At 38.1% G+C, this 14,395-nt stretch overlaps 1 protein-coding gene across 11 annotated transcripts in view; it reads left to right on the forward strand.

The window, feature by feature from the left end:
- RAD51B (RAD51 paralog B) overlaps nucleotides 1–14,395 on the forward strand; it is a 687,198-nt gene that overhangs the window by 27,216 nt on the left and 645,587 nt on the right. For all 11 annotated transcript variants that reach the window (XM_045060112.1, XM_045060113.1, XM_045060114.1 and 8 more), the window contains exons 5-6: nucleotides 3,437–3,573; nucleotides 13,529–13,648. In XM_045060112.1, coding sequence (XP_044916047.1) covers nucleotides 3,437–3,573; nucleotides 13,529–13,648 — 257 coding nt within the window. The remainder of the gene's footprint in view (nucleotides 1–3,436; nucleotides 3,574–13,528; nucleotides 13,649–14,395) is intronic.

A 14,395-nucleotide genomic window follows, 5' to 3' on the forward strand; every position in this document is an offset into this window, starting at 1 on the left:
CTAATGTTCTGACTCAGGGGTTTAGATTACATATGTGTATACATTTGTTGGAACTCATCAAATGGTAAACTTAAGAGTATGCATTTTACTGTATGTAAAATTTACCTTACAAGAAAAAAAGAATCATACATATTAAACTCATGTTAATGATATATATGCTGAATTGTTAGGGGAAAGTATATTGATGTCTCTGACTTGCTTTAAAATGCATGGAAAATACCTGCGATGGAGGGATGCCTGGCTAGCTCAGTTGGTGGAGCATGTGACTCTTGATCTTGGGACTGTAAATTTGAGCTCCATGTTGGGTGTAGAGATTACTTAAAATCTTAAAAGAAAATAATAAAAAAAACCCCAACAAAATCTGAGATGGATTCATGAGTGGATGGATGGAGGGATGGATTGATGGATAGATTAGTCTAGTCTAGTCATAGAATAGTAAAAATGGTATCTAAGATTCTTTAAACTTTTCTGTTGCATCATCCTTAGGCAATCTGTAGCAACATAGAGGTTGATTCTTCAACTTCAACTTCAAGTTGATAACAATGATCAGTGTTGTTGATTTTTACAAAAACCTGACTGGTTAAGTGTGGAATCTCTATAGCACTCTGTAATGAGATGGGGACTGACCATAAAAATCATTTGAATCACAATGCCTTCTTTGGTGATCTCACAACAAGGAGTGTAAAAGAGTTGTTGAATTTAAGGATGGGTGAAGCATTTTTTAAAATAAAAAGACAAGATATGTCAAATTTTCTGACCTTTTTGAAATGACAGGTGGCTAGGCAATATGCTTCCTAGCAGATTAAAAATCAACCAACCAACCAGTGGTACACTCTTAAAACATCCCTTCAAAGTAAAAGTAATGTTTTAACAATGAGTAAGAAAATACAAGGAAAACTTTGGTTTGCAAGCATAGTTTGTTCCGGGAACATGCTTTTAATCCAAAGCACCTGAATATCAAAGTGAATTTCAAGAACCATTGGCCCAGTTATGATCACGTGATGTTCGGCGTCATATACTACTCGTATTGCAAGACATTGCTCATTTATTAAGTTAAAGTTTATTAGAAATATTTGCTTGTCTTGCAGAATACTCGCAGAACAAATTACTCACAATCCAAGCTTTTACTATAATTGCCTTTTTGAAGGCAGATTAAAATGCAGAGTGTTTTTAAAATCATTGCTTAGAGGGGCGCCTGGGTGGCGCAGTCGGTTAAGCGTCCGACTTCAGCCAGGTCACGATCTCGCGGTCCGGGAGTTCGAGCCCCGCGTCAGGCTCTGGGCTGATGGCTCGGAGCCTGGAGCCTGTTTCCGATTCTGTGTCTCCCTCTCTCTCTGCCCCTCCCCCGTTCATGCTCTGTCTCTCTCTGTCCGAAAAATAAATAAATGTTTAAAAAAAAAAAATCATTGCTTAGAAATATTTCTTTTATGATATTATTTTTGTTGTCAAAGATATGTGTGTCTTATGAAAACTTTGTTATCTGCACACTTAAAAAATTGTAACAGTATTTTCTATACTGTTGAAAAATCTTCCAAATAAAGAGTTTTTATTTTTGAACCAATTGTTAAAAATCTCAAAATGTAGTATCTTTTGATTCTGTTGTAAGAACAATTGATTGACATGAGGAAAGACGGAAATTTATTAGCCAAAGTTCTATAAAAATTTTTGCTATTTGATGGAAGTTACTGGAAAATGAAAATAGCAAGTACAACAAGTAATGTATTTTAAAAATTTTAGCCCTTGCATGTTTGCAATTGTTCCTTTCTCAACTATACAGACATGGCATTGAAGTACTGAAATGAGTGGAACTTAGGACTTGACATTTCAAGCACTGAATTACAAAATAATTAAAGAATAATATAATTCCATTTGTTATTTTCATTATTATAATTGCATCACTAAAAGTGTTAAGTTTTTATGAGAATGAAAAGATTTGTATAACTAAGAAATAAGATATGTAACTATTTTTATTTTTTAAAAAATGTTTATTTTCTTCTTGAGAGAGACAGAGAACATGAGCAGGGGAGGGGCAGAGAGAGAGGGAGAGAGAATGCCAAGCAGGCTCCGCACAATCCACATGGAGCCTGACGCAGGGCTCCATCCCACGAACCACAAGGTCATGACCTGAGTTGAAATCAAGAGTTGGATGCTCAACCAACTGGGCCACCCAGGATCCCCTAGTCTAAATTTTAAAACAGTAGTTCTCAAAAGTGTATAACAGCATACGCAACACTTGGGAATTTATTAGAAGTGTAAATTCCCAGGCCACATCCCAGACCTACTGAACCAGAGATTCCTGTTAATAAGCTTGGTAGGCAATTCCAATGCTCACTTAAATTTGAGAACCACTGGCACAAATGGTGTAGACTCATGGGTCATCCCTTCTTACTTCTTCCTACTTCATGATGTATCTGGGACAGTTTATTCATATTTGTAGTCTGTCTTAGTCTTAGCTTAGACTTTTTCCTGTCTCCCTGAGATTGTTTTCTCTCCTCCTCTCCTGTTCTTTTCCCTTCCTTTGTGAAAGATTGTGTTAAAAACAGTGTTATTTTCACAAAAGGGATAGTGTTTTGATTCTTAAAGTTTGTATGCCATAGCCAATGTGACAAATAGTGTATGTTTAAAGGGGATGTTTTTAATATTTTCAAATTAATTTTTGTTAACTACTTTTAGTTGACTTGAATATGCATGTATATGAATTTTCCTCTTTTTTTCCCATCTCTATTCTCCTGATTTCACATTTTATAATTGCAGAAAACTTTCCACAAAGTAAAATTTCAAAACACACACTTCCAAGTATGAGTCACCTAGGTTCAACAATTGTTGAATTTTGTTACATTTGTTTTATCTCCCTTTGTACGCACATGCACACACACACACACACACACACGTGTGTGCGTGCATGCCTTTTTTTTTATGCTAAAGCATTTGAAAATAAATTGTATACATCAGCACTCTACTCCTAACTTCTTTACTCTGCAGAATAAAGATCAAAGTAGCTTTTTAGGGGACTAGTACAAAATTGTTCTAAAAGGCTAATTCATGAGGAATGCTAAACCAAATATTAAAGCCTCTTAAATATTTTCAATTTCCTTCCATAAATGTCTTAATGAGGAAAAGATATAGAACTCTTGGTTCTGAATGTATAAATGTACCCTCCAGCATCTCTCAACCAAAGTTTTTCATCTGAGTTACAGAACACAGAACATGATTTGAAGTGACTGTTTTCTCATTTTTCCCAAGGATACTACATAACTAGTACCAATCCAGATACACAGGGGAGAAGTTAATTCCTTACATACAATAGATGTATTAAAATGTTCTTTATGAGAACCCAGGTTAGTGGGGCTGTGCATATGGCAAGTTCTTAAAAGAATTTTGCTTTGACTAGCTTGTGATGTTTATTCAAAGAACTTTTTTTTTTTTTTTTTTTTAGATTACAGGCCCACCAGGTTGTGGAAAAACTCAGTTTTGTATGATGATGAGCATTTTGGCCACATTACCCACCAACATGGGAGGATTAGAAGGAGGTGTTGTATACATTGACACAGAGTCAGCATTTAGTGCTGAAAGGTGGGAGATTTTATTATTTTCCATTATAATGCTTAATTTTGTAATTTATTTATAGCACCTAACATTTTCAAACAGGTTAACATTTACCTTTTCCCTGTGAGAACTCAAAATGCTAGATACAGTCTTAAATGAATTTTCCTCTTTTTTTTTTTTTTTTTTTAATTTTTTTTTTTCAACGTTTATTTATTTTTGGGACAGAGAGAGACAGAGCATGAACGGGGGAGGGGCAGAGAGAGAGGGAGACACAGAATCGGAAACAGGCTCCAGGCTCTGAGCCATCAGCCCAGAGCCCGACACGGGGCTCGAACTCACGGACCGCGAGATCGTGACCTGGCTGAAGTGGGACGCTTAACCGACTGCACCACCCAGGCGCCCCTGAATTTTCCTCTTAAAATTAACCCAGGAAGCAGTTTCTTTTTGTCTTTTCTATCCCTCTGTCATTGGTTTAAGTGGGGTTCCTGGATAAGCTGTGTTTTGCAGAAAGTCAGGAAGAAAGAAGTTTAAGAAACAGGGAGGGATGTAAGTGGAAATGGGGAAGAGGGAAAATTCATAAAAAAAGACAAAAGGTAAGCTGCTTTGTTAGTAATTCTAGTTGGAAGTTAGTGAATGGAAAAGTTGGAAATTTAAAAAAAAAACATTTTATAATGTTTATTTATTTATTTTGAGAGAGAGAGAGAGAGAGAGAGCGAGCAGAGGAGGGGCAGAGAGAGAGGGAGACAGAAAATCCCAAGCAGGCTATTCCACCCTTGGCATGGAACCCGATGTGGGACTCAAACCCACGAACCACAAGATCGTGACCTGAGCTGAAATCAAGAGTCAGACACTTAACTGACTGAGCCACCCAGGCACCCTTCAAAATATTTTTTGATTGAGAAGTATTTCACTTTAATCTTTGTAATAGTATTGTATTAGATATAAAAAACACACTGATAGTGTATTTATGCTTGGAAAGAAAAGATTTCCTTACTTTGGCAAGGACCTTTAACATTCTATGAGAGCATTTGGTTATTTGTGTAATTCTGTACACTTGAAAATAAGTCTGGTCTCCCTCTGACCCTGCTCTGATTGACATTCATGAGCAGGAGTACTTATAGGTCTGGAGACTGATTCAGTTCTGTTCTTTTAGTCAAGGTATAGTTCTTTGAGTCTTTCTGTAACTGTGTCATTATGTGTAATTATGTCATTATGAATCACATCTCTCTCTTACTTCTAGGGATACTAGTTAGAGAGAAGTGTATTCCCTGGCCAGAGAAGTTCTAAGTGGATTATTTTGCCTGGAGCTTATTTGCTGTCTTCTACATCTCTTGGTTATCTATTCGAAGTATATGCCACTCATTTGTCAGTTCTATGAGCTTGTGTTATATCTTTGTATCTTCAAAGCCAAATCTAGTGACTGACACATATTAACTGCTCACAAAATGTTTGATAAATGAATGAACTGACAGGTATTACTCTCATATTGTGGAATCCAGACACCGTTGCCTACTAAAAGGAATGAGGGTTCCTTGGGGGAAATGGCTGATACTAGCACTGGCTTAGGAAATTTTTAAGTTGAGTCTGAAACCTCATATCAGGTAACAAGAGAGCCATCAAAGACTACTTAGGGGAATGTCAGAAGGACTCAGGAATCAACCTGAAGAGGCTCCTGCTGGCTAAAGATGAGACAAATTGACCACCAATAAGAATAATGATGACAGTAGATTAAAACCCATGAAATATGTTTAAATTCATGAGTTTATAATATTATGAAATGAAAAGCAACTAATAGATCAGTGTCAGAGAATTCTGGAGAAGCAAATCATTATTTTGAAATGAGTTTTAAAAAAGGAAATCAAACATCTGTTCTTTTTCTGATTTATGAACTGTATTGCTGAGTAGCAAATAGGTCTTTTTTAAAATGTATGTTTTTGAGAGAGAGAGCAAGCGCATGTGCATGGGAGAGTGGCAGAGAGAGAGGGGGACGGAGGATCTGCAGAGGGCTCTGTGCTGACAGCAGAGACCCCAATGTGGGACTCAAACTCATGAACCATGGGATCATGACCTAAGCCCAAGTCAGATGCTCAACCAACTGAAGCACCCAGACACCCCCAAACAGGTTTTTTTATAGGAGTATTCCAGTAATAAATGAAGAAGGAATGATAGAATGTCACCAAATTACACACCCCAACAATTTAATGGTTCTAGGCATTGAATATTGTGGTATAATAAGAAATCCATATCTTTGTCCTGGTTCTTGTCCAAAGACCTTCTAAAACCTTTGGAAAACCTGAGTTTATGCTAATGAAGTGACTCTTGGTGGGCATCTGTATAGTTTCACATGGGAGCTGGTTGCCAATCATGTAATTATATGTTGGAGCTTTCAGTCCCACCCATCCCCCCAAACTCTGAGGAAGAGAAAGAGGCTGGTAACTGATTAATTGCCTATGGCCAATGCTTTAATCAACACTGCCTATGTAATGGGATCTCTACAAAAATCTCTAAATGGTAGAGTTTGGAGAGCTTCTGGGTTGGTGAACACATCAACGTGCTGGGAGGGTGGTGTGCCATGTGGTCCTCCCCAATCTTTTCATGAGTTGTGTCTTTCATTCTTTGTGGTAACTTGGTAATAGTAAGTAAAGTACCTTCTTGAGTTCTGTGTGCCATTCTAGCAAATCATTGAAGCTGAGGGGGAGGGGTGTCAGAACTCCTGATTTGTAGTTGCTCAGTTGGTCAGAAGTACCAGAGGCCTGGGACTTGTGATTAGTCTCTCAAGTTGGGGGAGGGCAGTCTTGTGGGTCTGAGCCCTTAAACTGTGAGGTCTGAGCTAACTCCTGGTAGTTAAGTGTCAGACACCCACTTGGTGTCCACAGGGAATTGAAGAATTGTTTGGTATGGAAAACCTAAACATTTGGTGTCAGAAGTGTTGTGAGTGAAAACAGTTGATAAGCATAAAAGGCTACTAGCATCACAAAAGAAAACTAGTTATTCCTCCTGATGGAAGAATAGTCAAGCCTGAATGTGATCAAACTTTCAGATCCAGCTACCAGTTTGCAACATATACAGAGAAGAGAGGAACGTGTTAAATCAACACCAGAGGGATGTAGTCAGCAAAATGAAAACTGTGGGAAATGATAGAACAAACAACCTCGTTTTTTAATTGTTAAGATTAAAAAAAAAAGAGGAGCATTCTTTGGATTAAAAGAGATTTGCAAGATATATTGCTCTTGTCATATTGTACACCTTAAACTTACACAAACAATATTACATGCCAGTTATATCTCAATTAAGCTGAGGATAAAAGATGTATTGGTCAGTTGTAATGTGATAGAGTTATTTGAATCTTAAGCAAATAAACGGTAAAAAAACAAAACAAAACAAAAAAAACCAGAAACATACACACATATGGGGCCACTGGAAATCTGAACACTGAAATGTATTTGATGCTAACACTGGTAAAGAAAGACATTGGTTAACTCAGGTTGTCCAAAGGAAAGGTATTTTTTAAAATGTCAGTGACTAACCTTCAACTAACAAGCTAAAGGCAAGCTGGCAATGAGGTAAAATTTTAGTCCCTTTATTGGACTTATGTTTTGTAATTGTAAAGGAGCCTTTATGAAGGTCATTTGAGGATAGGGGTTGAAATTTATGTTTTTTACTTTTCTAGTCTATTCTCCACAAGGCCTGCAGAGTGTGGTCACCTGGCTGCCACCTGGATTGCCTTCTGAGGTGTGGTGATAGGTTCAGGTGGAATCAAAAGTACCAGTCCTCTTTTAACAAACTGCCTTCTGGAGTTTGTCATGGCAGGTCAGAGGATGGAGCTGGCTCTGTACTGCCTGGTCACACTTCATTTGTGCTGTTATAGGACTGCTTGACCCCTCTTTGGATTTATTGGGGAGAGTTAGTTAATCAGTTAGGAAAGCTTTCTGCTGCAAGTAACCGAATACCCAGCCAACAGTGAGTAGGTGGTTGCAGGCGCTGGTTCTGTCGCGCAGTGATGACAGAGAGACCTAGGGCTTCTATGTTTTTAGGCATCCCATACAGGCAGTGGGAAGGGAAAGGGCTAGCTATATGTTTTATCAGGAAAATTTGTTTTTTCCCAGAACAGCTGCCCCTTCCCCTCTGCTGATTTCCTTTTCATCCTCCAGAATCATCCTGCACATTTCGCACCGGGCCACCCCCATAGGCAAGGGAGGATGGGGAATGAGGGGAAAAAGATTGATATACATAATAAGCGTGTTGAGTTTCCCGGTCTGGTTAACATTGTTGCCTGAATAAAATTGGGTTCTCATAGCAAGGAAGAAGTGGAAATGGATATTGGTAGGTAATTAATAGTGTCTGCCATCATGGGATAGTTTCTGGACTTAGAGAAGAAGTAAAAGCGTGAAAATAAGAGACCCAAAAAGGAATATGTTTTAGCTTTCTATATGTCTCTGCATGTAGCAGTGTCTTCATTTTGTGCTTATAAGCAAGCTGTCTGGGTGGCTCAGTCAGTTAAGCTTCCGACTCTTGATTTAGGCTCAGGTCATATCTTATGGTTGTGGAAATTGAGCCCTGTGTTGGGCTCTGTGCTGAGTGTGCAGCCTGCTTAAGACTCTCTCCGTCTACCCCCTCCCCTGCTCACACATACACTCTCCTGTCTCTTTCAAAAAAAAAAAAAAAAAGGGATTTACATACAGAAAATTTAGGATGAGTGATAAAAAGTGGAAAATAATTTTGGTTAATAAATTGCTAGATAGCCTTTTTACCGAGAAGGAGGGAGAAAACAGAGGGGTGAATAAAAATTACTTAAGTTTAAAATGCATTTAAAAACAAAAAGAGAAAACCTTGCAGGTAATGTACTTAAAAGCACTTTGGAAAGATTAGTTCTATTTTTTAAAGCAACACACTAGCTTATTTTTACATGTCTTTGAGAAGATAATCTAAAATAGTGTGTTAAGCATATTTGTTTACCATAGACTGAAATTATATCTCCAGACTGATTAATAATTATATAATAGTAGAGTCTGGTACTAAACCCTCAGGTATTTGGGGACTGCCTTGAGGGGAGGAGAATGTTAAGCAGGCAGAGTTCTGGGTCCCCCTTTCTGACTGATTCAGAAAAGTCTTTTTATTTGTTGGACTTATGCTTAAGATCTGATATAGTCTTAGACATGCTCTGCTTATATATACTTTGAGAATATAGATAAGTAGGTTAATCTAGTGAACTGTACAGAAATTTTGGCAACCATGAGAATTCTAGTATATGTGAATCGAGTGAATACTGTATTATCCCTATTGGAGATAATTAGGAAAAGATGAAACCAAAAGTTAAGAATAAAAACAGAGGGTGATATGGATGGTAAATAGTAATAGAGGTTTTTAGAATACAATTCTGGGAGAAATAAAATGGATAAAGGAAGATAAAACTGGGTCTTAGAAATACAAATGGATTTGTGTATCAGGAAAACTGAGGGATTGAAACAAGAGATGGGGCCCAGGACTCTGGAAGGTGTGGACCTGGGGAGGTGGAATACAGGATTGGAAATTTAGGAGGTAAAAGTGGGTAGTCCTGAGTTGTCATGAAATCAGAAAAGCTTTGAAAACTAGGAAGAAATATTTGGTTCAACAGGGGAGGAAGACATTAATCAAATAATCACAAACATGTGAAACTGTAACTATTAACACTGTACAAAGGAGAGGTGTGTGTTGTATTGGTACTGTGTGGGAGCAGTGGCCAAGCTTAGACCTGAAGAGCTGCATGGCACCTCTCAAGGCGCCAAGCACCCCACAGCCAATGCCCTCCAATTCCTACTAGACTATTTAGAGTGTCACTCCTTCTGCATTTCAGTGTATCAGGAGGGAGGCATGTAGTGGTAGTGGCCAGCCATGACTTTAACTCAGTATGAAGGCAATTATTGGTGTGGTCTTAGGACCATTTTCTTTTGCTTGTTGGCATGAATCCAGGATCTTTGACCTAGGGGGCAAACAATAGGGGAGATCAGTTCCCTCTTCCCATTTTTTGAGATGATTTCATGAGACTGGGTAGGTTTTCCTTAGTCTAATTTCAGCTGCCTTATCATTTGTGAATCTAGGTGAATTAGTGAGGAGGGAGATCTTGAAGAGGCTCTATGTTAGAAAATGAAATTAGAAATAAGTACTTAGTACTAAAATAAAGCTTTGGAATTTTCTGGAATCTGTAAGGGACTAATAGATTCACATTCTTATATTTGTATCACAGTGCTGAACAAATACATACTGAATAAATGAACAGGAAAATATTACACATGTATGAGAAGCTTTGAGAAACCATAAACTTATATTTCAGCACATTTATAATGTTATATTTCAACTAGAACTTTGGAAAACTTTTTTTTTTTTTACATTGAGCATGTGTTTTGTTTCAAGTTGGCATGTGGTCACTAATGTAAAGCTTTTAACTTTGCTTTTATACAAGAGCTGTGAAGTAACAGGGGGAACTAATAACAAAAACCTGGAACGAATCCAGTCTTCTCCACTTCAATGAATGGTAATTCCATTCCTCCAGATGCTCATCCAATTAGCCAAGAATTCCCTTCAGCTCCTATTTTTTTTTAATGTTTATTCGTTTTTGAGAGACAGAGTGCAAGCAGGGGAGGGACGGAGAGAGAGGGAGATACAGAATTTGAAGCAGGCTCCAGGCTCTGAGCTGTCAGCACAGAGCTCGATGCCGGGCTTGAACCCACGAACTGTGAGATCATGACCTGAACTGAAGTCAGACACTCAACCAACTGAGCCACCCAGGTGTCCCCAGCTCCTTTTTTGAACTACACCTTGAGTTCACTTACTTCTAATTAGCGGAGCTATTCTCCAGGTCAAGTCACCATCATCTCTTATTTGGACTACAGTATTAGCTTGTCTTGCTTTCACTGTGTACAGCCTCTTTTCCATTGGTAGAGTGACTCTTTAAAGCAAAAAGAAGTCAGATCATGTCAGTTCTACTTCTAGGTTTCCTATTTTACTAAATATCTAAAGAAAATACCACAGACCTAAGGATCTTGTGTGATCTTGGCCCCTGTCTTATTTCCTCTGACCTTATTTCCTTTTATTCTCCCTCTTGTTTCCTGTGTTTCAACTACATTAGCCTCCTTGTTATTCCTCAGTAACCTTAGGCATCTACTTACATATGGGTTTTTGCACTTGTTATATATAATTCTCTTTTCCTATGCACTGCTTCACTGGATATCCAATGGTTCATTTCCCTTAAACCGTTGCTCAAATTCACCTTATTAAAGAGGCTTTCCCAGGCCACTTTACATAAAATAGCACTTGCTTCCATAGGTAACAATCTGTTTCCTCATCCTGGTTCATTTTGTTTAGAGCACTTATTACCTGATGTATAATATATATTTAATTTGTTTGTCTCTCTCAGTGGACTGTAAGTTCCATGAGGGAAGTTGTATTTTGTTTATTTGTTTTTTTGTTCACTGTCACATCCTTAGCATCTAGAATGGTGCCTGGCATATAGTAGATGCTCAATAAATACGTGTCAAATGAATGAATCTTAAGTACATACTTGAAAGGAATACTTTCGGTAAAATAGAGGTCCACTAGATGGCATTAGTTTCAAACTTTATGTAATAAATGTCTGGGAGCAGAAGATAGGATCTTTTCTGTTACTCTAATCAGAAAAGATCTTTGTGATGAACAGTGTCACAAGAGATCACTATGATTAGTGTGAGGCATATAGATACTACATTTGTATTTAGGTTTTGATTTATATATTTTTTAGAGAACTTTTCTAAAATTAAAAACACTTGGAGAAACTGATCGTAGAAAATTATAGCATATTGGTATGTGAATAACCATTTGGTACAGTTATTTAGCATGGTAACTGAGTAAAGTCAGTTTGTGTCCATACATTGACCATCTTCCTTCTGAGGGGCCTTAATGGAAGGAGAGAGCAGTAATGACTTCCAGAGCCTTTTAACACTCAAGCCGCCAGTTGAAATTCAGCCTAGGGTTGAAGCCAGAAAATTATTTGTCTGTCAGCTGTTCAGTTCTCTCATTGACTGAGAGAAGTACTCAGTACTTAGGACATCCAGTTTTGGAAAACTTCTATGTTTCTGGCAGACATTGCCATAGCTATCCTATTAAAAATCAGTGGCTTCCAAGTGTCAGAGCTTTTAGTTGACTTCTCTGACCAGCTCTGAATTCAGCAAATAGTTACCCTAATCAAGAAGTTTACACATTTCCCCCAAACCCTTAAAATTTTCCTGTCCTGCCTTTGCCAGTGTCGTCTCATTTCTTCTCGCTTTTGTTGCTTATCTTGTTTCCTCCTTTATTCCACCCCGCCTCTCTCTTGTGCACTTCTCCTGAGTGCTCATTTGATCCATTTGTTCTTGCCCTTCACACATCTATTGGTAAAGTAATTTTTCCTCTTCCTATTCAACCCAATGATGCTTTTCTTTTCAAATTGTTCAAAATGCACTTTTAAAAAATATTTTTGACCAGTTTTCTTTTATTTCTCTGTTTTAGATTTTTCTTTTTTCATTTCTGATTATAATATATGTGAGGAACTTATTTTGTTTCTCTCTTTAAAGCTCTCAGCCTCTTCTTGGGACTCATTAACTAGAAGTGAAAACACTTGTTCTTTGTACTTTTGTGTCTTTAAATGGAGCATAAAGTATAGAGTGATTTTTGTGTTTATAGTCCTTCCTCTCAGATATCCTTGGGTGGTTAAGTACCAGACTGATAAAGTATCATTTAAAATAGGAGACAGTTACACTCAAAGATTTACACTTTTATTTTTATATTTTTAGCCAGAAACACTTGAAATTTCTAGTACTGAGCTCCACATCTCACACTATTACTGATGATATTTACATCTGTTTTGCCTTGTCACTCTCCTGCACTTGGCCTACTTCATGCATCAGATCTAGCTTTGAGTTCAGAATTCAATAGGTAGAAAATCATGTTTTGTTTATTCAGGAAATATTGGACAACATCCATTTGTTTAGAAAATAATTTCCTGTTTACAAGGAGCTATTGGATACGATTTATTTTGTATGTATTAAGTTTTAATTGAGAAAGTATATTTTTCTGTTCTGAGACATGGAGACTAACTGATAATTGATTGTTAGAATGATAATATTATATATTTGTTCAAGTATATTTCTTTTATTCATGATGATGAAATCATTTTTCTTATTTACTAAACATGTCTTATAGCTGTTAGTCAAGTGATCAATTATTAAAAAACAATGCTCTCACTGCTAACCTCTCTTAGTGCTCATAAAGGATGGCTTACATTAAAAAAATTGTTAAGGGGCGCCTGGGTGGCGCAGTCGGTTAAGCATCCGACTTCAGCCAGGTCATGATCTCGCGCTCCGGGAGTTCGAGCCCCGCGTCAGGCTCTGGGCTGATGGCTCAGAGCCTGGAGCCTGTTTCCGATTCTGTGTCTCCCTCTCTCTCTGCCCCTCCCCCGTTCATGCTCTGTCTTTCTCTGTCCCAAAAAAGATACACGTTTCCGATTCTCTGTCTCCTTCTCTCTCTGCCCCTCCCCTGTTCATGCTTTGTCTCTCTCTGTCCCAAGAGATATACGTTTCAATAAACGTTGAAAAAAAAATTGTTAATGTTTATTTATTTTTGAGAGAGAGAGAGAGAGAGAGACAGAGTGTGAGCAGGGGAGGGGCAGAGAGAGAGGGATGCACAGAATCTGAAGCAGGCTCCTGACTTTGAGCTGTCAGCACAGAGCCCGATGCAGGGCTTGAACCCACGGACCGTGAGATCATGACCTGAGCCAAAGCCGGATGTTTAACTGACTGAGCCACCCAGGCGCCCTGGGGATGGCTTACATTTTAAAATTCTATATTAAAGCATTTTGCTTATACCTCCTCTATTTTTGTTCTAGTGTTACTTGTGGCTTATGAATTTCCTAAGTAAAATTCATTAGATGTTCAGCACTGTGGCCTTGAATGTCATTAACTATTTTCACTTGCGCTATTTTTCCTCCCCACAGACTGGTTGAGATAGCAGAATCTCGTTTTCCCAGATATTTTAACACTGAAGAAAAATTACTTTTGACAAGCAGTAAGGTTCATCTTTATCGGGAACTCAGCTGCGATGAAGTTCTACAAAGGTTTGCTGCTTTAGATTTTGGTAGTTTAGTAATACTTTGAAGATATATTTCTTGTTTTTTATGCTTTCAGCTTCTGAGTGAAAAAAGTCTCTACATATGTATTAGGGTTATGGGAAATAAATTATTTCAGTGTTCTTTATTTGCTACAGCCTATTGAATGAAATGTTTCTTTAAAAAGAAAACATTAAATGAGTGAAATGTTTTAGATTTAGTTAATTAAGTAGTATATTGATTACTTTTGTTTCATTGAAAGGTTACCCCCAAATTCAGCAACTTAGAAGAGCAAACGTGTCTTGTCTCACCTAGTATCAGAGGGTTAGGTATCTGGGAGTGGCTTAGCTGAGCGTTTCTGGCTCAGGGTTGCACCAGAGGTTGTAGTCAAGCTGTTGGCCAGCGCTATGGTTATCTCAGGGCTCAGTTGGAGTTGGAGAATCTTAGATAATTCCAAGGTTACTCATATAGTTTCTGGAAGGCCTCCCTTCCTTGCTGGGCTGTTGGCCATAGACCTCTGTTCCTCACCAGGTGGGTCTCTCCATAGGACTGTTAACAACATGGCAACTTGCTTCCCCCAGAGAAAGTGATTTGAGAGAGTGGCAAGTGAAAGAGAGCCCAAAATGGCAGCTGTAGTCTTTTATAACCTACTCTCAGAAGTGACGTGCCATCATTATGTCATATGCTATTGGTCTTACAGACCAATCCTGGTAAATATGGGAGGGGTCTGCACAAGGCTGTCATTACAAGGTGGGA

The sequence above is a fragment of the Felis catus genome, chromosome B3, assembly GCF_018350175.1.
Source record: "Felis catus isolate Fca126 chromosome B3, F.catus_Fca126_mat1.0, whole genome shotgun sequence".
Classification (NCBI taxonomy): domain Eukaryota; kingdom Metazoa; phylum Chordata; class Mammalia; order Carnivora; family Felidae; genus Felis; species Felis catus.